The sequence below is a fragment of the Melopsittacus undulatus genome, chromosome 14 (genome assembly GCF_012275295.1).
Source record: "Melopsittacus undulatus isolate bMelUnd1 chromosome 14, bMelUnd1.mat.Z, whole genome shotgun sequence".
Classification (NCBI taxonomy): Eukaryota; Metazoa; Chordata; class Aves; order Psittaciformes; family Psittaculidae; genus Melopsittacus; species Melopsittacus undulatus.
The window spans coordinates 1,522,380-1,549,592 of NC_047540.1; the positions used below are offsets into that span (position 1 = coordinate 1,522,380).

The following is a 27,213-nucleotide window of genomic DNA, read 5'->3' on the forward strand; positions in this document are numbered from 1 at the left end:
CCCATGAGCACCCATACATATGAGCACTGATATCAATGGATGCCCACTCTTGTAGGCACCCAAATCCATTGACATCACCATCACTGACCCTCAAACCATGATCATTCACCTCTATGGATACTCAAACTCACAGGCACACAAACCCATGGGCACCCAACCACTGCATCCACCCTCAGACACCCACTTCAGCAGCACCCATCCCAAAACAGGTCCTTACCCTGTGCACCCACATCCAGAGACACCGACCTCAGCAAGCACCCACCACACCACATACACACCTCACCACTCACAAACACCCACTCCAACCAGCACCCTCCATCACCAGTGGGTACCCACACCAGCAATCACCCACCCACCTGAGCCTTGGAATTCTGGGCTTCCTGGCTCTGTCCTGCAAGGAAACCTGTGTGCAGCCCCCCACATGGCTCAGCCATCACCTCCCTGCATGGGATGAGCAGCTCCAGCTCTCACACTCACAAATCCAACACTGTGGAATAAAGTCGGAGGCAAGATCGTTTATTACCGCAAGCAATTTTAATACAAAAATGTGTCTGGTTTTAAACAATTCATTGGTAGAGCTTCGGTTTTGCCTCAATTTAAACCAATTGAGAGAATCACACAGCAACACGGTCGGAGCCGGAGAGGAACAGTGGTTAATAAATAGAGGAGCTCGGAGAGCCCCTGGCCCAGCCCGTCTCCTGGTCACTTGGTCAGTTGGATTCTATTACAAAGAGAGAGTACAAAAGCGAGACAGGGCTCATAGCAAGTGTGCTGGTGAGACTCGTTTCAAGGACAAGCAACTGTGCGTGTAAGTCCAGATTCCTCCTCGGAGCAGAGCCCGCATCCATCTCAGCCTGGTTGCAAGTGGAATGACCAGTTCAATAATAAATAGGAAAAAACGAACAACAACCCCCAAAGAGATGCAGGTGAAACAGTGAACACCGTGGGCCGGTCCCATTGATCCAGGAGAACCTTCTATGCGTGGGACCCTCCACCACGCAGGGATGTGTGAGTGCTCCAGACCCACAGCCCTACCCCGTGCTCTTCAATGGGCAGCTTCAGCGTGACCCCCTCCCCAAGCCCCCCAGGGTTACTGCTTTGAAAGCGAAGCAGTCCTGAGGCCAGGGCATCACTGTGCAAACTGTGCCAGGTCAAACCCTGCTTCCTTCAGCTAAAACCACCTCTGCTGTAAAAGAGAATGGAAACAGAAGCCCGCCCCAGTCCCCTCACCTCACGTGTCTGCGGTTGAGGTATCTGTGAGTTACAAAAAGAGAGTTCCTTGAACACTGCAGGATTCAGGTCTTTGCTTTTAAATATAATTTACCTTGCTGAGACAGCAAGTTAGGTTTATAAAGATGCATTTAGGAAACAATCCTAAAAGATAAAGCAGGTTCGCGCCCTGCACCGCGCACAAATCCTATTTATAGGCTTGGTTTTCTTTACACTTTCACATCTCGACCTTTGTTTTGCTTCCTTTTTTTTTTTGCTTTTTTTTTCCTTTTTTTTCCTTTTTTTCCCCTCCCCTCCCCCCTCTTCCTCCCCCACATTTCAGGTTCTCAGCCCCCCCTGAACCAGGGAGCGCCGAGAGGCAAGTTTGTATCTACATAAATATTCACATGGAAATAGTAACTTACAAAAGAAAAAAAGGAAAAAAACCCAACAAAAAACAACAAAAAATCCTCCAACCCCCCCCAAAATAAGGCAGCTTCATAACACAACTTTCTTGTACACTTTTAACAATATAGTTTCTCCCATTTAGAATAAATATACATCCAATGTACGGAGCAGGGTTCAGAACCGGGCACGGGTCGGGTCTCCCTCTGGCTGTGTCTCGGCAGGGCTCCGGTACAGTATTATCTCTTGGGGCCCGGTGTTTTCGGGGTGGCAGTGCTGCTCTTCTTGGACATGGTGGGGATCTTGGAGGGTTTGGCAGCGGCGCGGCGGGTTCCGCCCTGCCCTCCGGCCGCGCTGCTCTCCGAGGTGTCCGAGCATGCCGACTGCGTCTCCAGCACGTCCAGGTCTGAGGCGTCGCTCCCGCGCCGGCTGCTGGCCCGGCTCCCGGTGCGGCTCCCGGCACGGCTGGTGGGGCGGCTCGCTGTCCTCTTGGGGTCTGCATGGGCACAGACGTGAGGGGGAATGGTCCCCATCCCTATCCCTATCCCTATCCCTATCCCCATCCCCATCCCCGTCCCCATCCCCATCCCTATCCCCATCCCCATCCCCGTCCCCGTCCCCATCCCCATCCCCATCCCCGTCCCCGTCCCCGTCCCCATCACCTTCCCACACAGCACCCCTGAAACAGAGTGTTCAACATCAGCACCGATTCATTCCCAAGATTGAAGGAAGCAGCTGCCAAACTGCTGCAGCACAGAATCATGGAATGGTTTGGATTGGAAAGGATCTCGTCCAGTTCCAATCCCCTTCCACTGAGCAGCTGCTCCAAGCCCCTGTGTCCAGTCTGGCTTTGAACACTGCCAGGGATGGGGCATTTACAACTTCCCTGGGCAACCCATTCCAGTGCCTCAGCACCCTCACAGGGAAGAACTGCCTTATATCTAACCTGAACTTCCCGTTTCAGTCTGAACCCATCACCCCTTGTCCTGTCACTACAGTCCCTGATGCAGAGTCCCTCCCCAGCATCCTTGTAGCCCCCTTCAGACACTGGAAGCTGCTCTGAGGTCTCCATCAGCTTCTCTTCTCCAGGCTGAACAGCCCCAATGTTCTCAGCCTGGCTCCATACAGGAGCTGCTCCAGCCCCTGAGCATCCTCGTGGCCTCCTCTGGACTTGCTCCAACAGCTCCATGTCCTTATGCTGAGGACACCAGCTCCTATGCAATGTGTTTGGTTTTGACCCCTGCTGTACAAAGATGCAGATGGGCTGGAGAGGGTCTAGAGGGCCACAAAGATGGTCCAAGGGCTGGAAAGCTGTGTAGGAAAGGCTGAGAGAGTTGGAGCTGTTCAGCTTGGAGAAGACTCAGGGGAGAGCCTATCACCATGTTCCAGGATTTAAAGGGTGGCTAAAAGAGGCCAAAGACTCCCTTCTGACAAGGGGTTCCATGGAAAAGACGCAGGGTGATGGGCACAAGTTACTCCTGGGGAGATACTGGTCGGACACAAGAGGAAAACTTGTTCCCTATGAGAACAACCGGCCACTGGAATAATCTCCCCAGGCAAGTGGTGACATCCCAACACTGTGCACTGTTCAGGTTCAGCTGGAGAGGGTGCTGGAAAGGTAGTCTAGGTTATGCTGTGCCTAGAGAGATTGGACCAGATGATCCTTGAGGTCCCTTCCAACCTGGGGTTCTAGGATCCTATGATCTCCTCTCCCAGGCAGGGACACAGTGATGGGCATCAGCCCCCCCCCATCTCACTGCTGGCTCCCTAAATGTGAAGTATCTTCTCTGCCAATCTTAGCAAGCACATAGGAACAGCAGCAGGAGGTTTGCAGCCTTTGCACCCAACTTACCTGCCCAACTGGTTTTGGCACCTGCAGAGATGGGTGAGGAGCTGTTACTGGTGTCCCCAGCCAGGGAGGTGCGGCTGGAGTGGAAGGTGGGTCGCTTCAGCTTGCTGCCCGCAGAGGGGGTCACCTTGGGAGGAAGCACACACACAGCATCTCTTAGATGGCACTTGGGCCATGATGGGCCATGATCATGTCTGAGGGGAACTCAACATTTAATGAACACCCATCTTAATGGTCAAGGAGAGCACGAGCTGGTGTTTCAGCAGTGCTTAATGCAAGAGAAAAACCTGGATCCGGAGAATTTGGAGCTGCAAGCTAAGGCACAGCTATTTGTTGGAGAAATAATCAAAGCAAAGCTGCAATCCACCCCGGGGGAGGACAGCATCAGCTGGGCTCAAAAGCTCCACAAAGAGAATGTGAAATCTGGCAAAAATGGGGATTTTAGCACCTAAGCAGCTTAAGAGTGTTTGGGAAGGTCAAATATAAGGCAGTGTCTTAAACACATCCCGTTGCAGAGATGCTGTGTGATGCTGCAAGGTGGAGGGATGCTGCCCCAGTGCCCTGGGCAGGGCTGTGCACCCACCAAGGGCAGACAGCTCTGGTGAGGCACCAACCATGGACAAGGGACACAAACCACAGCGGATCCTCTTCGGCCGCATCCTGAAACGGTGCTTTTCCTGACCTTTAAGATGTTGCAAACACAGATGGGAAGCAGCAAACAGGCAGCTCTGCTCCCGCTGCTGCGGAAGGAAGCAAAGGGGAAGGTGCCTGCAGGACAAGGGCACCTGGATCTGGCTGCAAAGAGCAGCTCCAGTTTCTCAGCACCAAGCAAAGCTCCAGGTTTGGGGCAGTGCCACAGGGAAGCGGCTGCCTGCGGTGTCTGGGGCCTTGGAGCAGCACCTTGCTCCAGCCCAGAGGCATTCCTGGCTACATGTACACCAATAGCATTTCCCAATGAGCTTAAAGCACAGCTGGACAGTTTCCCCCTTCATCCCCTGTGATTTTTGGGCAACCTGGAAACCTTGCAATGCCATGAAACTGGAGCTGCAGCAGGGGAGCGGGTGGTGGGAGAGGGGCAGCTGCAGTGAGCTCCCTGTGGATTAAACCCCATTCACACGTGATTCCACAGGTACCGTTATCATCACCAGAGACGTCAGTTCTCATCCTGGATCCTAGTTTACAACAGGCAGCAAGCAGGAATGTAGGGAATCAATGAGTGCCTGACTGCCTGATGATTGCAAAGGATTCCTTATCCTGCATGAAAGCACCGCAGTTATCACCGCTCAGTGATCCCGGTGCTCCTCAGCCCCGAAACACAAGGTCAGGGGAAGGAGCCCATAGCCTCCAACTGAATTCCTCCTCCTGGGAGCACCGAGGCGGTGACAGCGCTGGACACATCATACGTGTGCTTCAACACAAGCACTGGGTAAGCAGCGTGGCGCTGGGCATGCGCTGTGGCTGGTTCTCAGGTCTCAACTCGGCTGCTGGATTCCAGCTCTTGGAAGCCAAATCCTTTTTGATTGTCCTGCTCCAATGATAATGCTTAAAAGCATTAAGAATGATGAATTTTCAAAGCACAAAGGGATCAGTGTGGCTCGAAAGCACGTCAATGGGAATCACAAACCACTGTGCTTTATCCTAAGGGTGATGCTGGACTTGATCCGAGTTAGAAACCCATGAGAACTGCTCACAGTCCGTGGGGTAGTGGTGCCAACAAGCGCTGCTCTACCACAAGGAAAGCATTAAAACAGGCAGGGGAGCAGAAATTCTCCATGGGAGCAGCACGCCGGCCTGTCCTCGGGCCTGGAGACCATACTCTACCTCGGTGCTTGGGAGCTGGAAGTCGGAATAATCGAATCCCCTCAGGGGGGTGCTCGCTTTACTGTTTATCAACCAGGGTTTGTCATAACATCGAGAGAAGTGATGTGGAGTCTGTGAAATGGAAAATCCAAGGAGAGGGGGAGAGGTGGGAATGAATGGAAGGAAACAAAATAAAGGAATGGAGAAGTATCTGGAACGGGGGAAAACGGCACTAAAATGAAATGAGAACCAAACGGGAATACATAAATTAAAGGGGAAAAACCCAAAGAGATGATGAAATACGACATGCATGGGTGGATGATGTGGTGGGAAAAGAGAGACCCTGGGTGATGGCTTCTTCCTGCGTGCCAGCCAGGCACCATGGCTGTGCACAGCCCTGGGGACCAGGAGCCTTCAGCTGCACAGTGAGTGCTGGGGACCATCCTGCAGAGCCACGAGCGCCCAGACTGGGCTGAGAATCTGTCCTGCACCATCCCACCCTCCATCCGGCTGCAGACACCATGAACAGCTTCTAGAGAGCACAGTAACCACCGAGCCCCCAAGCCCCAACCTTCCTCTTCCTCCTCCATGCACCTCCTGATGCTGCTGGGTTGGGAGGTTTCTAGAGGAGAGGGAAGAGGAAGGCTTCCCACATGGACCCACCTTGGCTCCGCTGGCCAGGGTTGCGGGAGAGGATGGCATGGAAGCACAGCTGTGGTTGCTCTGGCTGGCACTGGAACTGGATCGTGTTGGGGATGCGGCTCGGGAGGATGGTTTCGACCTTCGGCCTCGCGATCGGAACGGTGTCATTCCCTGGGAGGCCCCTTCTGGCAAGATGAACTTCTCTCGGAGCTCAAGGTTGGTTCGTCCTCGTGCTGGAAGGGGACAAACGGGAGGAGACCTCAGGGTTTGTATGGTGCTAGAAGAAGAGCCAGCACCATCAGCAGCTCTTGCTGCTGTATCTGAGGGGCATGGTCCTGTACAGCTCAGGGTATCCCTGTGCCACTGCTCTAAAGGGATGACAGACGAACTGAGGAAACCTGTATTAGAAATAGGTCAGAGAGAAACCAAGGAGTTCAAGGTCACAGGAGAAATGTCTCCTTATTCACTAGGATGAGCCTGGACCATCCGTACCCTGTGGCCACAGCCTCAGTACCATGGGTTCACTGATGCTGGGCTTGAGCATCTTCTCCCCAGAGTGCCTCAGACCAGGATTTCACCATCTTTTAGCTTTGAACCTTCTGAATTCATAGAATCATACAATAGTTAGGGTTCGAAATGACCTTAAGATCATCTTTCAGGTCACCTCTGTGAAGCTCACTCCATCACTCAACAGTCAACGTATGCGCCGACTGCTTCAAAGCTGAGACCCCCAGCACACAACACAGCAACACTCATTGGGGTCTTCAAACAAGAACCACATCCCTTCCCTTTCCTCCTCCCAAGACCCCTGTGCAGACACTGTTGCAGCATCACCAAACCTTTTGATTTTAAGCTCTGTGCATGTGTTTTCTCCAGCTCCCTGCTGTTATTTGGATGCCCCAGACCCCCTCCAGCACCATCCACTCATTCAGCCAAGTTCTCCAACTATGGGGTGAGAAGACCCTGGTGGTGTAAACCCCAGGAGCTGCCTTACCTCTGCAAGGATCATTCTTGACCAGGAACTCATCCAGGGCCATCCATCCTCCCCCGACACGGACCATGACCGTGCTCCGCAGGATACGGACCAGCCGCAGCTGCTGGGAATCGCCGAACTGTGGGGCCAAGGAAGAGTTCAGACAAGGGGGACACGAGAGGGGAGACCCGGCCCCTTCCCACCGCGGGCTGCTCCACATGCTGGGAGTGATCTACTGGGGAATGTCAGGTTTCTCCTTCTGGAGGCAAGCACCAATTTACAGCAGTTCTGCTGCTGCATGGTTTTAGGATGATGCAACTCCCAAATCCTTCAGTTTTAAAGCTGGAAAGGGAATGTTTTTAGAGCAGCGAATGAGGGTTTAGGATTTGGTCTTTGGATGTGTTTTTTCCAGCCAGAATTGTAGTTTCTTTTGAGTGTGAAGGAAATAAAGAGGCTGGCAATGCAATGCCCCTCCTGGTGCAGCCCACGTGGAACAGAGCCGGCGGATCCAGCTCACTGGTGCCAGTGCATCAGTGAGACAAAGCAGTGCTGCACCGCTCAGCCAGGAACCTCTTCTCATCAAGTCTGAAGTGCAGGGACTTCACTGAGCCTCAGACTTGACCCCAGCAGCCAGAAAGCCCCCGCCACAGAGATCACCCCATGAGGATGCTCTGGTGAGTGCAGAGTGATGGGAATCCAGCAGGAATCCCACAGCAATGTCGATTAGTGATTGCAATGTTCATTAGTGATTTTAAACACCTGCGATATCAAACGAGTGCACCCTCAATTAGAAGCATGTGTCTGTTTTACAAAGCTCCCCTGAATCTCCTGGACAGCCAAGCCCAGGCTCCTGGTTGCCCTCAGCACCAGAGCTGGTGTGGGACACCGGGAGCCTGGCTGGGATGCAGCAGCTCTGCATCCAGGTCTGCAGCGCATCCGCTGTGATGAGAGGATGGGGAATGCTTTGAAATCAAGAATCACCTTCAGGATGATTAAAACCAGCAGCAACATTCTCCCTGGGTGGATAAGAATGGGAAACCCAGGGGACTGAATGGAAACAGAGAGTGCAAAGCCACTGGGGTGGGTCAGAGGGGCAGGAGGGAACAGCATCTCCTCCCACAGGGACATGGGACTCTGGACCATGCACTGCTGGGTCTCCCTGCTCCAGGGTCCTACTGAAACAGGCACATGGTGAAAGAGCAGTCACAGCCATGCTTGGCAGAGCCGCAGTGCCCCAGGCATGAGGAGGGCAGGGAGCTGCCTTCCCACTCTCTGGGCTCTGTGTAAGGTGTCCTTCGAGAGCTTGTTCTGCACCAGGGACAAGTCAATTCCCATTTCCTCTGCCACATTGACCTTATTCTTCAGTGTCTGTTGAACACGGTTCTATAAATCACTGCCTCAATGATAGCCAGAGCTCCCTTGGATCCAGCCGCTCTGCTACCCAAGTTTGTGTCTTTTTGGACATGTTTTTGGTAGGGCACCATCATCCTATGTGAAAAACGTGCTCTTCTATTCGAGTGGCACATGCTAATGGCATGTGATGCTCCAGTCCCATTAAAGAAAGGACTCTGCCCCCTGAGCCAGCCAGCACTCACGCTGCCCCGCTCGCCACAGCTCATGACATGATGGGATACATGCAGGTTTTGTGAGCCTTGCTCCAGTTAGGAGTTACTCAGGAGGTGTAGGGGAATGAGGGTTTAGTTATTGTTACCTACAGGACTAAAGGGGGAGGACTCAGTGCTCTCATTCCACAGTGATTGGGATCCAAACCCACTCAGAGCCTGGTACAGACCTCATGCAGGTAAGTGCTCCCCACACAGGGTGCTGGGATTTGCACTGTTTCCCATCAGCATCCCCAATGTATATGAGAAAGGAGGCAGGGAGAGGAAATATCTCTCTGTTTTTGTCAAATCCTGCTATTCCCATTGAATTTCCCCCTGTTTTTTGTGCCCAATGCAGTCCTTTCTCCAGGTGGCCCCCCCAGCCCAGGGACTCCCCTGTACCAGGCTCTGATGGGCAGCGCTCACAGATCACATCCTCCCACAGCACCAAAGGACAGGACACACAGAGCTACGTTTGTTAACAACACTCAGGGGGAGAGAGGCAGCATCACAAGGCAAACTGTACCTGATTGCCGAGGAAGAACTACGGGAGGGGAGATGGGGGAGGAAGATTGAGGGGGAAAGGAGGGGAAAGAAAAACAAGAAATACATTTAATGGGATTATCAGTGCAATAACCATGAGAACTGTTAACTGCAGGAGTTAGAGATCCATGGGGTTTATGCTATTGGGGTGGAGGGTGGGAGCTCGGGGAGCCTGGTGCAGGCAGGGGGTGAGCATCGGCCCCACAACCAGGAACAGGGCAGGAGCCGGCTCTGTCACCGGCTCACCCCGGTGAAGGATCCCAAACGTAAACAGCGAGCTCGGTACAAAGAGATCCTTTAAGGAAATGATCCTCCCTTGGTCGGGAGCAGGGTAAGGAAAACAGAGCGGAAGGAACACTCATCCACACGGAACACTTCAAGGGCGGCTGCGGGCTCAGTGAATGCCGCGTTTCACAGGGACGCCTGCCCCAGAACAGGGACACTTTTATGCTCAGGGAACGCCCTGGGGCCAAGGACGGTGCTGGGCAAACATGGCCCAGCCACCTCTGTTGGGAGCTGCAGGACGAGGTGCCCGGCACCCCATCGGTGATGCCCCTGCCCCGGGTGGGAATGGGGAGCAGGATTCAGCCCCTCTGCCTTACCCGGTACTTGTTCTCGCCGATCTGCTCCACTTGAAACCTCTTGGCACACTTGCACTGGGCCACTTGCCTGGTGACCTGCCATCACCAACAGAGAGATGTGAGGCACCAGGAGTTTGGGAGGCTCCTGGATAAAACACAGACCCAAGCAGCCTTTCCTTCAAAAACACAGTGGGTTCTGTCAGAACCACCTGATTATTCTGCATCAGCACCACCATAATCCTTTTTGTCTTCTCCACAGCCTGAACTACCCCAGCACCCCCGAGGACCCATCTCTTCTGGTGCTTTACCTCATCTTCAATCTTGTCGGCATCAGTGGTGGGGCGGTAGGCATCCTTGTTGGGATGGAGAGCAGCCACAAACTCATAGTAATCAATGTAGCCATCCCCATCACGGTCAAAGATATCAGCCACCGCTGTCATCTCCAGCTTCGTCGTGGGGAATTCTGGAAGGAAAGAGAAATGAGCAACTGACACAGGAACCTCACTCATCAGAATCGAAGATGTCAGAGCATGATCAGCATAGAATCCAAGCCTGGTTTGGGTTGGAAGGGACCTTAAAGCTCCTCCAGCTCCAACCCCTGCCACGGGTAGGGACCCCTTCCACTGGAGCAGCTGCTCCAAGCCCCTGTGTCCAACCTGGCCTTGAGCACTGCCAGGGATGGGGCAGCCACAGCTTCTCTGGGCACCCTGTGCCAGTTCCTCAGCACCCTCACAAGGAACAGCTTCTGCCTCAGAGCTCAGCTCAGTCTCCCCTCTCTTGGGCAGGTTCAAGCCATTCCCCTTGGCCTGTTCCTACAGGCCCTTGTCCCAAGCCCCTCTCCAGGTTTCCTGCAGCCCCTTTAGGCACTGGAGCTGCTCTCAGGTCTCCCCTTCAGGAGCCTTCTCTTGTACAGGCTGAACCCAGTTTCTTTAGTATCTCAGTCCTCGAGCAGGGACAACTTCATCACATTGAGCTCATTTCAGGCACTTACTAGAGGCCAGGATTCCATCGATGAACTCCTGCCGGGTGATCTTCCCATCCTGATCCTTGTCGATGCGCCGGAAGAAGTCCATGACACGGGATTTCTTGTGGTTCATCCAGCGCATGTACTTCTTCCTCCAGACATCAAAGTCGAAGTTTGCAAACTCCTTCAACTGGAAGCAAACCCATGAGAGTCAGGGGGGAATCCCTGAGGAAGCAGCATCCCTGGCTCTACAGCATCCTCAGACACTGGCCTCCAGCGGAGCCTGTGCCGAGCTCCTGGTGCTAAAGCCACTTCCCACCCTCTGGAATGTTCATCTGGGTTCATCCAGATGAGGGGCCACTCAGATTGATGTTCCAGACAGAAGGACACACAGCGTAGCCAACAGTCACCACGTGGACCGCGCACCACGGACCCATGGACATGGGATGCAGCATCCCCACGCTGGTATACGTACATATAGGCAGAGATATCAGCTACTTGCACACAGACACACACACACACACCCTGTCTTTGCTTGGGAAGTTAGGGATGATGCCTCCCCAGGCTCTGCCTGGGAAGAACATTCATTGTTGGCATCATTTTGGGCACGTTGCTCCCTTTTCCCTTTCCCTCTAAGCAGCAAAGAAGGGATCTCGTGCTCATCTTCCAGGTAACACAGTGGCTGGGGCACAGCTCAGCTCTATAAACCCCATCCCTGCGGCTCTGCCATTGGCCTCAGCTGAGCCACTCACCCTCCAGATTAAACCAGCACCCTTTTTATCTCCCCCCCTCCCATGACCCACGCCCCAGCTCAAGCAGTTCACAACAAGGTAATGCCACCGGGTTTAAGCATTTTCCTTTTCCTCTCAACATTCTCGGGAGTCCAAAGCAACAAAGAAAGAACATTAATACGCATAAACTGAACTGACCTACAGCAAAAGCAACAGAAAACAAAAACACTCACTTCTGGGCATAGCTGCTTTGTTAAGCATAAATAAAAACAAAAATGACATTAGATGTTTGGAAAAGATAGAGACAGTAATCGTTAAACTAAGCACTAGGAGTACAGGCCTGGCTGGCGTTACAGATACCGACTGCAGGGGCATGAAGCAGTTCATTAACAGGCACTTCATTACAGAAGGTAGTTTCAGCCTTAATATTATGGGCAGAGCATCAGTGAGGCAGCAGGAGCTGCCTGCAAGAGTGGGCAGCTCCAGAGCAGCACTAACATGAAATGCTTCTCAGCACCCCCCAGCACTGCTCCCTTCCCCATCCCCAAGCAGCCAGGGGCTGTTACCTCCTCCAGCCTGTCCAGAGCATCATTGAGCTTCCGCTGCCGCTCCAGTGCCAGCAGCCAGACCTGCTGCCAGCGGGCTGAGAGCTGGTTTATCCGGGGGTTCTTTGTTTCCGACTGGGAGATAATGGGCATGCTGGGGGGGGCAGCCTGGCTCAAGGACTTTCCTGGGAGAGAAGGGAGAAAAGGAATCCTTTGAGGTGGTGGGGATGGGTTTCAGCAAGTCTGAGCGGTCCCCGCTGGCTGCTCTCCAAAGGGATGCAGTGTCCCCAAGCAGGAGGACATGGTGATGGATGGCTCTACACCCTCTGCACTTGGGAATCACACTGGACTCCGCATTCAAGAAACAACATCAAAACAGACCCAAAACCTCATCTCAAAGCAACTGCAGAGCAGTGACAGCATGAGCTCCACATGCCCCAGCCCAGGGGTTCTGGCAAGTGCCACCTGGATTTTCCCCTCCTAACAAGTTTCAACTGCCTTCCTGGTGCCTGTCAAGGCAGGATGCCTCTTTAATTGATAATCAAAGTTAATTAGTTCCCTATGCATTTCATTTCCTCCCATCCTAGCACGTTCCACCCTGGATCAAGCAGGGACATACTGTTGCTGCGGGACTTCTCAATGAAAGGCCCGTGGGGGGGCTCAGTAGCTTTCCTCTTGTACGTCTTCGTCACCCGGTCCACGTCTGGCTGTTTCCGTGTCATCTCCTCCATAAAGGACTGTGAAAATACAGAAGGGACAAGAAAACCTTTGCAGTTTCGAGATGGTTTTGGTCTCCTGTTGCTCCAGGTCCTTGCTGGGACATGGCAAGGCCACAGAGGAGAGGTAAGCTTGTGGTCAAGCTATTGCACAGCGCCAGCTTGGATCTGCAAGTGCTGGAGCTCATCCCTTGGGCTGGCTTTGCTCTCAGGTTGGGTCACCTCCTGCTTCAATAGGGACTTCCAAGAGAGGTCAATACCTCTCCCATGGAGGGGCAGGAAGCAGGTTCCCAAGTTACCCCCATGTTCGGGACTGGGCTCACCTGGTGTTCAGAGATGAGGGCTTTGACCTGGTCAATATTCTGTGGCATGGCCTCCTGGTCCCGCTGGATCAGAGTTGTCTCAGCCCACTGGATCCAAGCCAGGAGCTCTTCCAGAAGCTCTGCATTCGCTACCAGCTCAGAAAGTGCAGACTCCAGCCTCTGCTGGTGCTGCTTTGCCCATGTGAGAACCTGTTGGGAGCACAGGGATGAGCATCAGCCCAGCTCTGGGCAGGAACCCCCAGCAGCCATCCCTCCCCAACAACACCCGGTGCACTCACCTCCTCGAACCTGGCTCGGATGATGGTGATCCAGTGTTTGATGGTGGTGATGCAGTCGGGATGGCAGGCGGCCAGGATGAGCTCCCCCATGCCCACTGCTGCATTCACATCCACTCTCTTCTCCTCCACCTTCTTCATGAACTCCTGAAAGGCCCAAGTCAATGATTTAGCAACATCCTCCCCCATCAGTTTGCTCAGGGTGAGATCCAGAGCTCCCCAGTACCTTGTGTGCATCAATGAGGGACTGCAGCGCCTCGGCATCATCGGGAAGGGCTCCTCGGAAGCGCAGGGATTGCTCTGCCTCCGACAGCCACTCCAGCAGCATGTGCACGGCCGTCCTGAACTCCTCTGCCTGCAGACACAAAAGCAAAGGCATCAGATCTCCTACTGCTGCAATGCTGCTCAAAGCCCTGCTGGGAGCTGGGGAGACCAAAGGGCTGAGAGGGACTAAGGGTGGTGAGGTGCTGGAATGGGTTGCTCAGGGAGGTTGTGAATGCTCCATCCCTGGCAGTGTTCAAGGCCAGGTTGGATGAAGCTTTGGGCGACCTGGTTTAGTGTGAGGTGTCCCTGCCCATGGCAGGGGTTGGAATTAGATGCTCTTAAGGTCCTTTCCAACCCTGACTATTCTATGGTTCTATGACTTGGCAAACAAATTAAAAGAGGGGAACAAAGTCTGGTTTGTTGGCCTGGGTTTGTGCAGCACCAGCACATGGGTCCTGCAGCGGCTGAAGACCCCCTGTTAGCTCCAGTCCAGGTCTCTGTCTTGCACTGGGTATCAGCAAACCCCAGCCTGGACACTCTGTTCACAGCTCTATTCCTGCTGCACACATCAGTGAGATCTTTTCCTTCTCCCTTTTCAAACCTGCCTTTATTGGCTCTTCTTTGGGGCAAAGACTTAGTAAATCACTGACAGCAACTGCTGCTTTGCAGCTCTCACTGGTAACTGCTGCAGGGCTGTGCTGTCCTGCTCAGCCCGGAGATCAGGCAAAGGCAAAACCTCTGAGGCTCAAAGCTGGAGCCCACCAAAGCTCTCTGAGACCGTTTGCAGCCATTGCCTTCTGCTCACCTGCTTCAGGGCCTGCTCCAGGCGGGTCTGCTTGGACACGGACAGCTTGCACACCGTGTCCCACCGGTTGCTCAGCTCCTGCAGCTGCACCTTCACCCAGGTTGTGTCATCACGGCTGTTCTCGATGAGCTCCCGGCCGGAGCGCTTCAGAACCTGCACTGTGCCCGTGCGCTTGCCCAGCTCCTTCTGGAACACCTGCAGGGATGGAGGGGGAAGCTGAGCAGGGCTGGTCGGTCCCAGTGGGTTGTTTCATATGGAAGGAGGGAATTAAGTGAGTTTGGGACATGGTTCTGCACCCACATCAGGGATCCAACCCAACCTGGTGTGAGTGGAAAGCAGAAAGCCAGGGAGAACAGGCAGCTCCTGGGCATGTTTTGGTGTAGCTACAACTTTACACCCTGGTAGAAGCAGCTGTGACCTGGAGCAGGCAAGGTCCAGCCCCTGCAACACAGTGGCTGTGCAGGGAATTCAATGTACAAGCTGATCCAAACCCAGGAGCACCATCTCCAAGACATGCTGGAGAGAACTGCCAACACCAAAGTTCATATAGGGCTATAAATCCAGCCACCTTCAGACTAAACCTTTAACAGATCTGACTTGCAGCACCTCAGAAGAATGGAGCCCCAGTTCCTGTATCCTTCCCAGTAATGCAAAAGCTTCTTCCCACTTGTTTGCCCTCCTTGTCCACTGCAGCAAAGCAAAGCAGCTCTGCAGCAAAGCTTCTCTCTTCTTTGGCTCTTGGGGAAGACAAACCCATCTCATGTCTCAGAGCAGAGCTGGAAGCGACACTCTCACCTTGTGAGCATCCATCAGGTTCATGACCAGATCCAGGTCACCGTGGACAGGTTGGTCTTCAGCTAACTGAGGTTCCACCTTGTAGAGCCAGTCCACCAAGGCCTGCAGAGCATCCATGAACTGGCCAGAGAACAAGAGGGCTTCTTCCAGCTTGTGCTGCCTGAAAAGCAACATCCCCATGAGCTTCCATGAGCAAACTCACCTCCTTTTGTCACATTCCATTGCCCTCCTCCAGCCTGGAACCAGGAACTGTGCCTGGTTGGTTGTGTTCACCATTGCCATGGCCCCACAAGTGCTGCTGGTGCAAGGCTGGGGCTGGACTCACCTTTCCACAGATTTGCCACACACTGTGTCCCACTTATCCCGCACTTCTCCCAGTAAATTGTCCAACTTTTGAGTGTCATCTGCAAGCAAAGCTTTTTCCTTGAGGGCTCTGCCCGTTCTGATGGTGGTGTCATAGACTGGCTGCTTCCCCCCCAGTGTCTTCTGGAACTCCTGCCAACCACAGAGGAAATGAAGCTGCTTCAGGAAGGTACATGGTGCTGGTGAAGATCCCCACAGGGATGTTTTCCATGGACATTCCTTTCCCCTGCCCTCCCAGCAGAGATGTTGCCCTGCTCCCCTCCCAGCAAAGCACCCTTTCACCAGCGTTCAGCACCAGTTTTGCTTCGGCAAAACTCTACCTTGTGTTTGGAAAGCTGGAGCTTGATTTTGTCGGGATCATTGGAAATCTCCAGCTCTGAGTCCAGGTGATTCTCTGCATCCTCCAGCCAATCGACCAGTTTCTTCCAAGCTTCATGGAACTGCAAAGCAACAGGAGCCAGTCTGAAGCTTAACACTGGTGGTGTCCCAAAGTCCCTTTCTGGTGCTGGGACCTCCTGTCCTCCATGGCTGGATATAGCCCAGGCTCTGTCACATCCTTCCCATGTTTCTCACCTGCTTAGCTCTCTTCCTGGCATCATCAAGAGCCCGTCCTCGCTCCACTGAGCGCTGGACAACCTTCTCCCAGCGGGACTGGACGCTCACCAGCAGGTTCTTGATCAACACCACATCCTGCTTCTGACTGAGGAACTTCAGCTGGTTCCCAGTTTGATCCAGCTCAATGATCTGATCCCGATGAGCATTCACCTCATTGGCAAACACCTGCAGACGGCAAAATGTGCCCTGTGTAAGGGGAGCTGTGCCTGCGAGCAGGGGAAGTAAGGAGCCACCCTCGCTCCCTCCTGCATCCCTGGGTGCTCATGGCACCGGTACCTTGTGCTCATCGATCTGGGCCAGCACGGCACTGAGGATGAGGCTGGCTGGGGGTGCAATGTTCAGGCTCTGCTCAGCCAGCGTCAGCCAATTGATGAAATCCTGGAGGGAATTCTGGAAGTCTGTGGCTAAGGCCAATGCCTCCTCCAGCTTTGCCTGCAGCAGGGGGAAGGGAAAAGGGAAGGGGATGGAAACACAACACAGAGGGTGAGAGCTCCCTATGTGTGGCTTTGCAGACAGAGGCAGCCTTTGTGTCCCGGCCGGAACATCCCTCTCTAAAGGGACCTCCTCGCCTCATCCCGAACACGGCTTCTGTAGGGCAGGGAGGGGGTTTGGTGACAGCCAACACTTCCTTTCCAAACAAGAACAGCCTCTGAAAGGGGAGACCTTCATCACCCCCCAGCAGCTGCGTCACCCTCGGCTTCCTGAGCGCGGCTCAATGAGGTGGATGGTGCTTGAACACAGCAGCTGCAGCACCACACGTTTGCTCTGGGCTGAGACCACTGAGTCCCCTGTTTTATCTCATCACCAGCCAACAGCCTCGGATGGAGGCAGCTCACGGGAGGGCTTCGTCTGCTGTCTTGTGGGAACCAACAAAGCCTTTCCAAGCTGGAGGTTTCTTCCCACTTCTCTCTATTAACCCCCAATTCAATTTACCCTCATTTTCTGTGGATTTAACCAACTCCAATGACTATCTATAAGCAACACTAACAGTCTGATGCTCAGGCAGCACAAACGCAATCTGAACAACACAGAAAGGTGTCCAAAAGGAAACCCCAGCCTCCTCTCCTGCCCTGACTGGCTCCATCCCTCCTGGGATAACAGAGCAGCAAAGCAGGGAGCACCCACTGCCAGACCCGCTCATGGGGTGAGGGTGGACATCACCAACACTACCTTTCTCTCCTCCATCTTGGTGCTGACCAGGCACCACTTCTGCTCCAGCAGTGCTACGCTCTGCTCTGTCTTTGAGCCCGAGCCCGAGTCGTCGCGGTTGAGCAGCATCAGTCGCCCCTTGGCCAGCAGTTGGCTGTAGGTGTCCTCCTTGGCTTTGAGCTGGCTGTAGAGCTCCTGCAAGGGAGGCAGCACCGAGGTGTTAGACAAGGGAAGAGCTTGGAGAGGGGCCACGCTGGCTGCAAGTCAGGGTGCTGAGAACACGAGGCTCAGGGCAGGCAGTGAATGACAGCAGTGCATCACTGGGAGCAGAGGACGGTGCTTAAAGCACCACGGCACCTGTACCAGGCATCAAGTGCAAAATCATCTGCTCAAAGAGACCAGAAAAGCGCTTTCCTTCCCATCAGATACAGAAGGGAGACGTTTTGATGCTGACATTTGACAGGAGCTTGCTGAACTAAAAGCATTAAAGTCTCTCCTAGGAAATTACCATGTGGGCATTGAGCTGTTCCCGGGCAGTTTCTGGCAGCCCTCCTGTGGGTTTTGATGCCGACAATTGGCTCTCCATCCTCGTTAGCCACAGGAGGAAGTCTTCAATCTCTCCATGGAAACCCTGGGCCTGTTCGGGAACACAGAATCAGGATCAGATGACATCAGCCACCATTGATCATGCGCCAGGGTTAACGCTGCGTTTGCTTCAGAACCAGATAAAGAGGCAGAGCTGGAGGCACCAGGGTGGGAGATACATGGGATACCCTTCAGCACATGTGCCTGGTTCCTGCTCTGCTTCAGAACCCTCCGGGACTAAGATTTAGGTGAAGAACTTGGCATGAAAAGGTTCCTAACGTCTCTCTAAGTCCTTCCCCCTTTGATTCCTCCCCACAGCAAAGGGGGAAGCAGCCCCATGCACCGCAGGACCTGCTGGAGCGTGGACTGGAGCTGCTGCTCCCGCTCCTCCGTCTTCTGCAGCACTGATTCCCAGCAGGAGTTGAGCTTCTCCAGTCGGTTCCGCAGGCTGCTGGCATCATCCCCTGCACTCGACTCCAGCAGCTCATTGCCTGCTTTGTTCACAGTCTCCACTGTTGCCTGGTGGGCCAGGACATCGTTCTTCAGCACCTACAACAGATGGGGTGGGTGAACGCTGGGACACCTCTAAACCCGCTCTCATGGGCTTGAGCCAACTCAAACCAGAAGGCAAATCCTGCACCAGAACAGACTGAAGGTGTACCTGGAGTGGGGGTACTCACATGGTGCTTCGCAAGTTCAACCTCGATGACTTTCGGGTCTCCGTTGATGGGTTTCTGAGCATCAAGAAGCTCTTCAGTGTGGGTGAGCCAGGCCATGAGCTCAGCCAATGCGTGCTGGAACTGCCCAAGTGCCAGGAGAGCGGCTTCTAACTTATGCTGGGCAAGGACAGGGATGGAAAAGGAGAGTTTAAGTGGTGAAGGGGGAGGAGCATCCCGTGAGTTTCAGCCCCACACCTACAAGTGCCCAACTCTTCTCTCTACCTGTCTGTGAGCAATCTTCTCGCCCAGATTCTCCCAGAGATGTTTCAGCTCTGTCAGTGGTTCCTTTATGATGTCTCTGTCTGTCTCATCTGTAGCTTTTTTTAGCATCAGTTCACCTTGGTGATTAAGCTTTTCCATCTCAATCTGCTGCTGGTAAACCTCCATTTTAAACTCCTGCCAAAACAAGCAGGACAAAAACCAGACCATAATGAATCTCTGGAGCGCGGCGATGCCAAACCAGCACCGGAGAACCAGTTCCACATACCTTCATCTCGTTCATTTGCTCCTTCACCGTGTTGAGGTCAGTGCCCACAGGAGACATGTTGCAGAGCTTGATCACGGCGTTATCCAGCCAGTCAAACATGGCCTGGAAGGAGCAAAGGCAGCGTTAGCAAAGGGAATGGCAACACGGGCTCCTCCTGCGGCTGCTGCCTCCATCACCCTGCAACCACACAACTGGTCTTTCAGGGCACAGATTGGATGTGCAAGTTCTTTCCTTCTCTCTCCTGCTCCCAGCAATAGGCTCAGCCTCCTGCTTAGTGCAGAAACAGTCAGATTTGGGAAGACAAATACAACCAAATATCTGCTCCTCCATGGAGCCGATTGCTGAGCTCAGGCTGCAAACACTTGCTCAGGAGACGTTTTCTCCTTTGAATGAGTGCAAATCCCAGTACAGCTCCATGAGGAGGATTTAAAGCCTCCCCATGCCACACAACCAGCCCTGCCTCTTACCTGAAGCGTGTCCTGGTATTGCACAGCTGACTGCATGGCTTCCTCAAGCTTCTCCAGCCTCTCCTTCCATGTTTTGTTCAGATTTTCCCATGCGTTGTTCATCTGCGGAACACAAAATTGCCCACAAAATGCATGAGGCTCTTCCAGGGGAGCTCCCACTTGCTCCTACCTGATGGTGTCTGCAGGAGAGGCTGCTGGTTCTCCTACCTCATCAATGCTCTTCTTCACTTCTGGCTTCTCCGTTTCACCACAGGCAAAAATCAAGTCGGTTCCAAGGAGGCGGATGAACTCCAGCTCCTCGTGCAAGCCGTCCGTCTCCTCCTTGATGGTCTGCATGGGACACAGTGACAACAGAAACACATTCAGTGTTAACTGCTCTTCCAAAATCACCCTGTGAACCATGGGCAGTCCTTCCAGCTCTGGTGTCCTGTGCCCTGGCTGACAGCCCCAATGGCAGACCCCAGGATGGGCTTACACAGCGAGATGCTGGTGTCCTGCTCATTGGCATCACCACCAATGACCTGCTCCCAGCGATGCTGCTGTGTGCAGGGGTTGGGGAACCAAAATAAGAACAACTGTATCTAGCTTGACACGTGCTTGGATTGCCTGGCTGAAAGTGCTGTTTACATGAGACATCCTGTTTACAGGAGTATTCTGTCAATATAGGAATTAGTTTTGTGACTCAAAAGCTGCAAAGCCAGAATGGCTCTAAAAGGAGAACAGCAAGGACAAACTTAGCAAAGCATAAAGAACTCTCTGCTGGCCAAGGTCTGAGGCAAACCCACCTGAAGTGCATTTCACCACAAACAAGACACAAATCCAATCCCATCCAGCTTTACTCTTATCTCCGGTCTGACCAAAACCTAAACACACACTTCCCACGCTAGACAGCACTTGGGGAGATGCTTCCAGTTCTGACTGGGAGCAGCCCCATGCAAACTGCCACGTCACTCGAAACAAGTGGGCACACGAGTCTGACCACACGCTTGATAAGCTTCCTAAACCAGGAGCAGATAAAGTGATTTAGGCATCGTTTCCTTGTCTGGAACAGGGGGTGGTGGTGGGCAGGGATATGTGAAACACGCTTCTGCTTTTTGCCTTGTAGCTCCAAATGGCAATGGCAGGAGCATGTCATAATCTGCCTGCTGCCTACAAAACTGTTTTACAACCACTTCTGCCCGTGCTCCTATCTAAGATCTGTCCCCGTTTAGCTTTACAAGCTGGGTGCAGACAAGCTCTAGACACGGTACAGCACCACGGTCCTCACCTCTGCCGCTTCCACCTGCTGCTTGATGATGGAGGGGTCAATGCCTGGGCTCTCCAGGTCATGAACGATGTCCTGTGTGTCTTTGATGGTGGTCAGGAGAGCTGCCATGTCGTACCAGAACTTCTCTGCCAGCTCCAGGACATCGAGGAACTTCATTTCACGTTCCTCTGCCCGAGCTTTGATGTCCTCCCAGAAAAAGACCATCTGATCCAGCTTATCCTGGATGACTGAGGAAGGGAATGAAAACATTCAGTGGAGGAGGAAATCGTTCTACAACTCCAGAGCATTTCCACTTAGAAACAGCCAAAGAATAATCAATGGGAACTAGAGATGACCAGAACTATTAGAGCATTTACTCTGAGATACTGAGGGACGTGAGAAACTCCAGCTTGCAGGAATAAAGCCTTTATTTATGTGCAGGCAAGCTCAGGGCAAATTTGCCCACACACTCTCTTCCAGTGAACCTCTGTTCTGGTCACCTCTAGCATGAAGTCTATGCTTGCTCGGTCCATGAGCTGGCTTTTGAGCTGCCAAGAAAGGTGCCAATTAGTGCCAATGCTGTTGACAGGTCTTTTTGTGCTGGGGATGCTACTTCCCTCCATTAGATGCTGAATCAACACCAACAAAGCATTTCACAGGGGCCACCAAGCAACCAAGCACAAGAGACCAGCTCAGGGGGAGGGCTCAGCTTGGCTGAGCTTCAACCTGTGCCTGAGAATCATAGAATCATAGAATGGTTTGGGTTGGAAAGGACCTTAAGATCATCCAGTTCCAACCCCTGCCATGGGCAGGGACACCTCACACTAAACCAGGGCACCCAAGGCTCTGTCCAACCTGGCCTTGAACACTGCCAGCGATGGAGCATGGAATGGGGCAACCAATGGGGCAACCCATGCCTCAAATGCTTCTTTCTCCCCTGTCTGCTCCAGATGGAAGCAGGCACCAGACATCTCCATGCAGAGGACGCATCCTTCCTCTTCAGGCCAGGAGACCCTCTGAAATACACCCCATGGGCATCAAAGCCTCCCTAACAGCAACGGAGCCTCCCTAACAGCACCCAGAGGTACCTTTTGCTGCCAGGTCCTTGTCTGCTCCCTGCGAGCGGCCGATGAGCTCCTCCCCACGACGTTTCAGGGCCTCGAAGGAAGGCTGCAGCTTCTCCAGCTCCACACCAGCACTTTTGTTCTCGCTGATGCACTCCCGGATCTTCTCCACCTCGGCAGGGATGAGCGGGGGCATACGCAGGCGGGAGGAGAGGGCTTCCAGCGTCTCCAGCATGGGCTCGATCTTGTCATGGAACTGGAGGAGAACAAGGCCATTAGGGAGGGCGAGAGGAGATGGAGCAACGCTGCCTCGCTCCCTGCTATTGCCTGCAATAGCAATGAGACCTGGAGCCTCCTGTTCATGCCTCTCCTCTGCTGCCAACAGCCCCAGGCTGCCCCAGCTCAGACCACACGTAAGCCACAGCCTCACAGAGCCAGCACAGGCAACTGTGAACCAAGCACAGCAGCGATTTATCACCAGATTCAACCCTTCCAAACCTCCCATTTTTGGCTGCTGCGGATGGGCAGAGTGGTAACAAAAGCCATTCCCGGTTGTTTGAGCATCTGGGCAGAGATGCTGCTGGAAAAGCACCATGTCTGGTGCTGATGGAATCTCCACTTGTGCAACGGCAGCAGGATATGGCCCCGGCAGGGTCAGCAGGAGCTGGTGAAGGCTGCATGCATGGGGAGGAGTGAGCTGCCATGGTGCTGGGTCTCCGACCAAAGCAGAACCAGAAAGCCAAGAGTGCCAGAGGATGGGGTCTAGCAGAGTTTACTGCTATTTCCTTAAGGAGAAAAGTCAACTTTGGCCTTAAAGATCCCAAAGCATCTCTGCTGGTGAGGACAGCTCCATGCTCTGACTGCCAGCTCCAGCCCTCCCTGCAGGACACCAGTGCTGGTGCTGGCGCTGGCCAAATCCCAGGCTCCAGCAGCAGAGAGGAGATGGGCTCTGGGTGCAAAGTTGATCTGGGGCACACTGGCTCAGCCAAGAAGCAGGAGCAAACCAGCAAGTGCAGCCAGAGCAGAAAGCTCTGAGCATCAATGTGAACCACTCGGAAAGCAAACCCTCTGCTTTGCAGGAAGCATTCCCAGCTCGGCCAATGGCTGTAACCAGGCGGCAACGCAACAAAAGCCATCTCAGAAATGGGATTTCAGGCCCCCGGAGTTAACTTCCAAGCATGTTCTGCTCAGCTGTGCATGGACCAGGACTGAAAGCCCAGGTGTAAATCAGAATCAGCCCGAAGAAAGAGTGTAAGTGAGGACGGGTGGTGTGGGGCTTACCTCCGTGATCTGCAATGGTGGGGCGCAGTCAACACAAGAATGAAATGGGACCATGTGGGGAGGACGGGCACAGGCAGCAACACACACAGATAACACATTCCACAATGGGAGTGAGAGATGAGACGGGAAGGGGGTGTGGGGGGGGGGAAAAACTCGGAGTTAATACAGTGCAAACCAAGAGAAGTGACTACACAATACAGGAGTAAAAAACACCCGGACACGACAAAAACCAACTGTGCTACTAACACAGGGGGAAATGAAACACAACCAGGGGGCATAAACCTCCAGTGGCAGAAACTCTTCACCCCCTCTCTGGACTTCAGTACCTACAGTCCTTCCTTTCTTATCTCTGCTCCTGTTGCCACTGACCTCCTCTGGAGATGCCCAGGCCCTAGAGATGGCCATTAACTCCCATATAAAAGATCCCGTGGCTGTTCACTGCACACACAGCTTATCAGAAAGGAAACTTATCTCTCCAAGCTCTTTCAAGAGGCCCTTTCAACCTTGGGTGGATGCCAACACAGCCCCTTTGAATGAGCATCATTATTGAGGCTGTAAACATTTATTACCCTATTTACTATGTCAGGACTCCAAGGCCTTCTCCCCTCCTTTCCCAGCAGCAGGAAACGACCCCGGAGGTGTCTGACCACACTGGGCCTTATAAAGGGTTTTACAACTGTAACACTCAGCATGAAACCATGTTCCAAAGCCCATGGCTTCCCCTGGGGGACTGGGATAAGACCGCTCAGCACCGCAGCCTACCTGGGTGGACTGGGCCACGGCTTCATCCAGTGCCAGAGCCCGCTGGCAAACCTCCTCCTTGATCCTGGCATACATGGCCTCTGCTGTGGAGTATTTCTTCTGCACCATCTCCCCTTCCTCGGGGTTCAGGTCCTTGAGCTGGGGCCCGATTTTCAGCAGCTTGTCAATATGAGGCTTATGCTCAGCGATGGATTCTCGCAGTTGCTAGGGAATAGAAGGGATAAAACCCACATTTGTTTAAACCCGCTGCAAGCTGCCTCTGTTCCATCAGACACTCCAAAAGCAGCGATCCTATCTGGTACTGAACTCACGCTGGGGGATTTCTTGACCCAGCATCTGCCAAGCACATGGCACTCGCCTCTTCCTAACATGGCTTTGGCACAGTCTCCCCGGCTCCCTCCCCTCCCCATGGGCAGCACCACAGAGGAAGCTGTGCAGCTCTCTCCCCTAAAAGCACAAAGCAGTTTTCCCTGCCACGATCAGGCAGGAGATCCGAAGGCAGCCTGGCTCCCTTGGGTGCCATCTGTATTTCAGTAAGCAGGGCTCCAACATATCTAGTGATTTCCACACGGTACACTCACGGCCAATATAATATTGTATTATACAGGCAGGATGCCCAAAAAGAAGAGAATGGGGGGAAAAACCATAAAAAGCCCTTGTGGGAGCTGTGCCTCCATTAAGGTAGAAGAACTGATGGTACCCGAGATGCCAACACCGCATCCTCTTACCCTCATGTCCTCCTGCTGCTGCTTGAGCTGCTCGTGGTCGATGGCCGGAGGGGGCAGCTGGGAGATGAGGGTTTGTGTCTCCTCAATCCATGGGTTCAGCTCCTCGTAGGTCTCCCAGAACTGGTTGACCAGGACCTGGGCACGCTCCAGGCGAGTGTAGCGCTCCGAGTTGAGCTGGCTCACGGCTTCGTACTGCTGCACCAGGGACTCGGTCTTCTCCTATAGGAAAGGAGGGAGGAGAGTTATAGCCAAGGATGGGAAGGGACCAGGACAAGCGCCAGTGCATGCCGTGAGCTGGAAGAGCTGAGGTGCCTTTGGTGGCCTTCCACGTGCGCAAGCTGCAATTCCAATTAAAGCAGCCTCAGGAATCTCTGCTCCCCCCAATGCCAATCCCCAAACACTGCAATAAAACTGTGCAATAAAGGAGAGTAATAAATGCAAAGAGATTTCTGGTGGGAATTCCTAAAGATGGAGTCATTACAAACTCCTTCAGCCTGGGCAGGAGCTGAGCACTCGCCCCTCTCCATCCCTCCCCATCACAGAGCAGGGCTCACCTGGAGAACAGCTCTTTGTTCCTCGCCACACGTCCCAAAGATCTCACTGCGCTGGCTGAACAGCTCATCCATCGAGTCTTTGTGCCGAATAATGTCAATGGAAAAAGCCTGCAGGAAGGAAACATCCAGAGAAAGGGAAGAAATCAGAGCTGAGCTGATTTCTCCCCCTCGCCCCATGCATGGGATGCACTGCAGCAGAGCTCAGCAGTGCAGAGGCTGTGTGGAACTCGGCACAAGGGTCTTGCAGCACATGGAAAACCTGGCTGAAAATGCAGATTACAGCATGGATTTCTCATGACTCATCCACATTGACCTCTCTCTTTTAAAGGCCTGAGGTTTCAGCCCAGCTCCACACCAGAGGAAAAGCTCAACCCTCCATTCATCACTGAACATGAGAACTCCCAAAACATCACTCTCCAGAACTGCATCTACCAATAACTTTGCCAGCCCCAAGCTCCACGCGATGAGCAGCAGGAAGCCAAGCTGAGCTCAATTTAACTTCATACTCAATGGTTCAGTCCCCTCCCTTAGAACAATGTCTTAGGTTTCTTTTCTGGTTCCAAGCCCAACAAGCCCCTGCTCCGCTCTGATGGCTGAGGCTGGTTAAGGGAAGAAAAGGGCCTTTTATATTTAAAGTGCTGTTCTTTCAGGCCCTTTGAGATGAGCTCATCTCAAAGATATAACACCCCCCCAGCGCCTCTTTGTTCCACGTCTGGCTGCTGGGAGGGAACCGAGTCCCCCACTGCAAGGAACAATGAGCAAAAAGCAAATGCAAAAGCACCCTCATTAATCAATAGATACTTTTCTCTGAACCCTTCCTGCTGCCAGCACCTCCAAGATCCAGGCAGAGCTGCTCCAGTGGATACATAGAAAGCCCTTGAAAGCACACCGAAGAGCACCCATCCAGCCCTAAACAGCCATGACAGGACACGAAGCTTCTTCCTTTAGAAGCCCAACATTTTGTTTCTCAAAATCCTCTTTCTCCCTTGTTTTTATCATCTACTTACCAAGGACAAGTGCTGGAATCTCTCCTGGTGCTCTGGGCTCTGCACCATAAACCCCAGGGTAAAGCTGCTCCCCTGAGCCCCATCCTATCACCTGAGCCCCATCCCATCACCCAAACCCCATCCCATCACCCAAAGCCCATCCCTCCTCACTAAGCAAGTGCTTTCATACCTTCTGCACCTGCAGCTGGGCTGTTGTCTGGTCCTGCTCCAGGCGGATGGGACCGAGAGCCATCAGCTTCCGCTTGGTCTCAGCCACCCAGGCCAGCTCCGCATCAGCTGCCTGCTCATACTGGAATGGGAGAGGACAGGCAGCACAGGTTAGTGATGAGCAGCAGGGATGGAGCAAGCTGGGGATGCTGGGAGACATGGGGACCCAGAGGGATGTGGGGGAACAAACTCCTCGCCAGGGGGTGGGAAGGAGAAGGGGACACTGGGGTGGACACAGGTTTCTGAGAGCTCCACAGCCTCCAGTCTGTGTAGAATAAGCCTTTCTTGAGAGGACTGTTCACCTGGAACAAACCCCTGTGCTATCACAACATGGGATGATGTTCTTCCAGGCCTGAAAGTCACCTGTCATTGGTTTTACACCTCCATCACATAACCCTAACCCATGTGAGCTAAAGCCTGCAGGTGGGATAACGCAGTGCTGCACCAGAGTTATCCAATCCAAACCACACACAATGGGATGGGTCAGAAAGCAGCCTGCCTGGCACACACCGCTGGTGGGGCCCATTCATTCCTTGGCATTCCCAATGGGATCTGCCTCTCCTGCTGTGCTGTGCTTGTGACCCCTCTCACAACCATCACACTGCATGGGCTGGAGCGGTGCTGAGCCGCTCGCTCCTGCTCTCCCAAGAAACCCCATCAGTCTCCAGTGGGGTTATTAAATTACCTGTTGAGATCTCTGAATGGCAGCATCGATTTCTTCCACTCTCTGCTTGATGGTGTCACTGACCAGCTTGTAACGCTCGTTGGTGTCGGACACCAGCTTGTCCAGCCCTTCCCGTGCTCGCCAGGGCACCAGCTCCAACAGGGCTCGGCTCACCTCATTCACCGTGTCCAGGACAAGCCTGTGCTCCATCACCTCCTTCTTCAGCTCCTGTGGAAGGCACCCATGGACACCCAAGGACATCACTCCCCATGCTCTCAACACAGCAAGCACATC

The 27,213-nt window shown here is 53.5% G+C and overlaps 1 protein-coding gene across 1 annotated transcript in view; it reads right to left on the bottom strand.

Moving 5' to 3' along the window:
• Positions 1-1,542: 1,542 nt before the first annotated feature.
• Positions 1,543-27,213, bottom strand: part of MACF1 (microtubule actin crosslinking factor 1) — a 131,369-nt gene continuing 105,698 nt past the window's right edge. Inside the window, exons 60-93 of the mRNA XM_034069104.1 lie at positions 26,941-27,147; positions 26,218-26,337; positions 25,042-25,149; positions 24,488-24,706; positions 23,760-23,963; positions 22,998-23,006; positions 21,741-21,972; positions 20,674-20,900; positions 19,614-19,736; positions 19,407-19,508; positions 18,940-19,041; positions 18,675-18,848; positions 18,414-18,569; positions 18,085-18,282; positions 17,657-17,785; positions 17,170-17,343; positions 16,276-16,431; positions 15,958-16,164; positions 15,705-15,824; positions 15,347-15,516; positions 15,022-15,181; positions 14,227-14,421; positions 13,384-13,512; positions 13,161-13,304; positions 12,883-13,071; positions 12,463-12,580; positions 11,865-12,028; positions 10,595-10,757; positions 9,912-10,066; positions 9,625-9,699; positions 6,900-7,017; positions 5,927-6,138; positions 3,467-3,590; positions 1,543-2,110 (exon numbers count right to left, since the gene is read on the bottom strand). Coding sequence (XP_033924995.1) covers positions 1,854-2,110; positions 3,467-3,590; positions 5,927-6,138; positions 6,900-7,017; positions 9,625-9,699; positions 9,912-10,066; positions 10,595-10,757; positions 11,865-12,028; positions 12,463-12,580; positions 12,883-13,071; positions 13,161-13,304; positions 13,384-13,512; positions 14,227-14,421; positions 15,022-15,181; positions 15,347-15,516; positions 15,705-15,824; positions 15,958-16,164; positions 16,276-16,431; positions 17,170-17,343; positions 17,657-17,785; positions 18,085-18,282; positions 18,414-18,569; positions 18,675-18,848; positions 18,940-19,041; positions 19,407-19,508; positions 19,614-19,736; positions 20,674-20,900; positions 21,741-21,972; positions 22,998-23,006; positions 23,760-23,963; positions 24,488-24,706; positions 25,042-25,149; positions 26,218-26,337; positions 26,941-27,147 — 5,340 coding nt within the window. The 3' untranslated portion in view covers positions 1,543-1,853. The remainder of the gene's footprint in view (positions 2,111-3,466; positions 3,591-5,926; positions 6,139-6,899; positions 7,018-9,624; positions 9,700-9,911; positions 10,067-10,594; positions 10,758-11,864; positions 12,029-12,462; positions 12,581-12,882; positions 13,072-13,160; positions 13,305-13,383; positions 13,513-14,226; positions 14,422-15,021; positions 15,182-15,346; positions 15,517-15,704; positions 15,825-15,957; positions 16,165-16,275; positions 16,432-17,169; positions 17,344-17,656; positions 17,786-18,084; positions 18,283-18,413; positions 18,570-18,674; positions 18,849-18,939; positions 19,042-19,406; positions 19,509-19,613; positions 19,737-20,673; positions 20,901-21,740; positions 21,973-22,997; positions 23,007-23,759; positions 23,964-24,487; positions 24,707-25,041; positions 25,150-26,217; positions 26,338-26,940; positions 27,148-27,213) is intronic.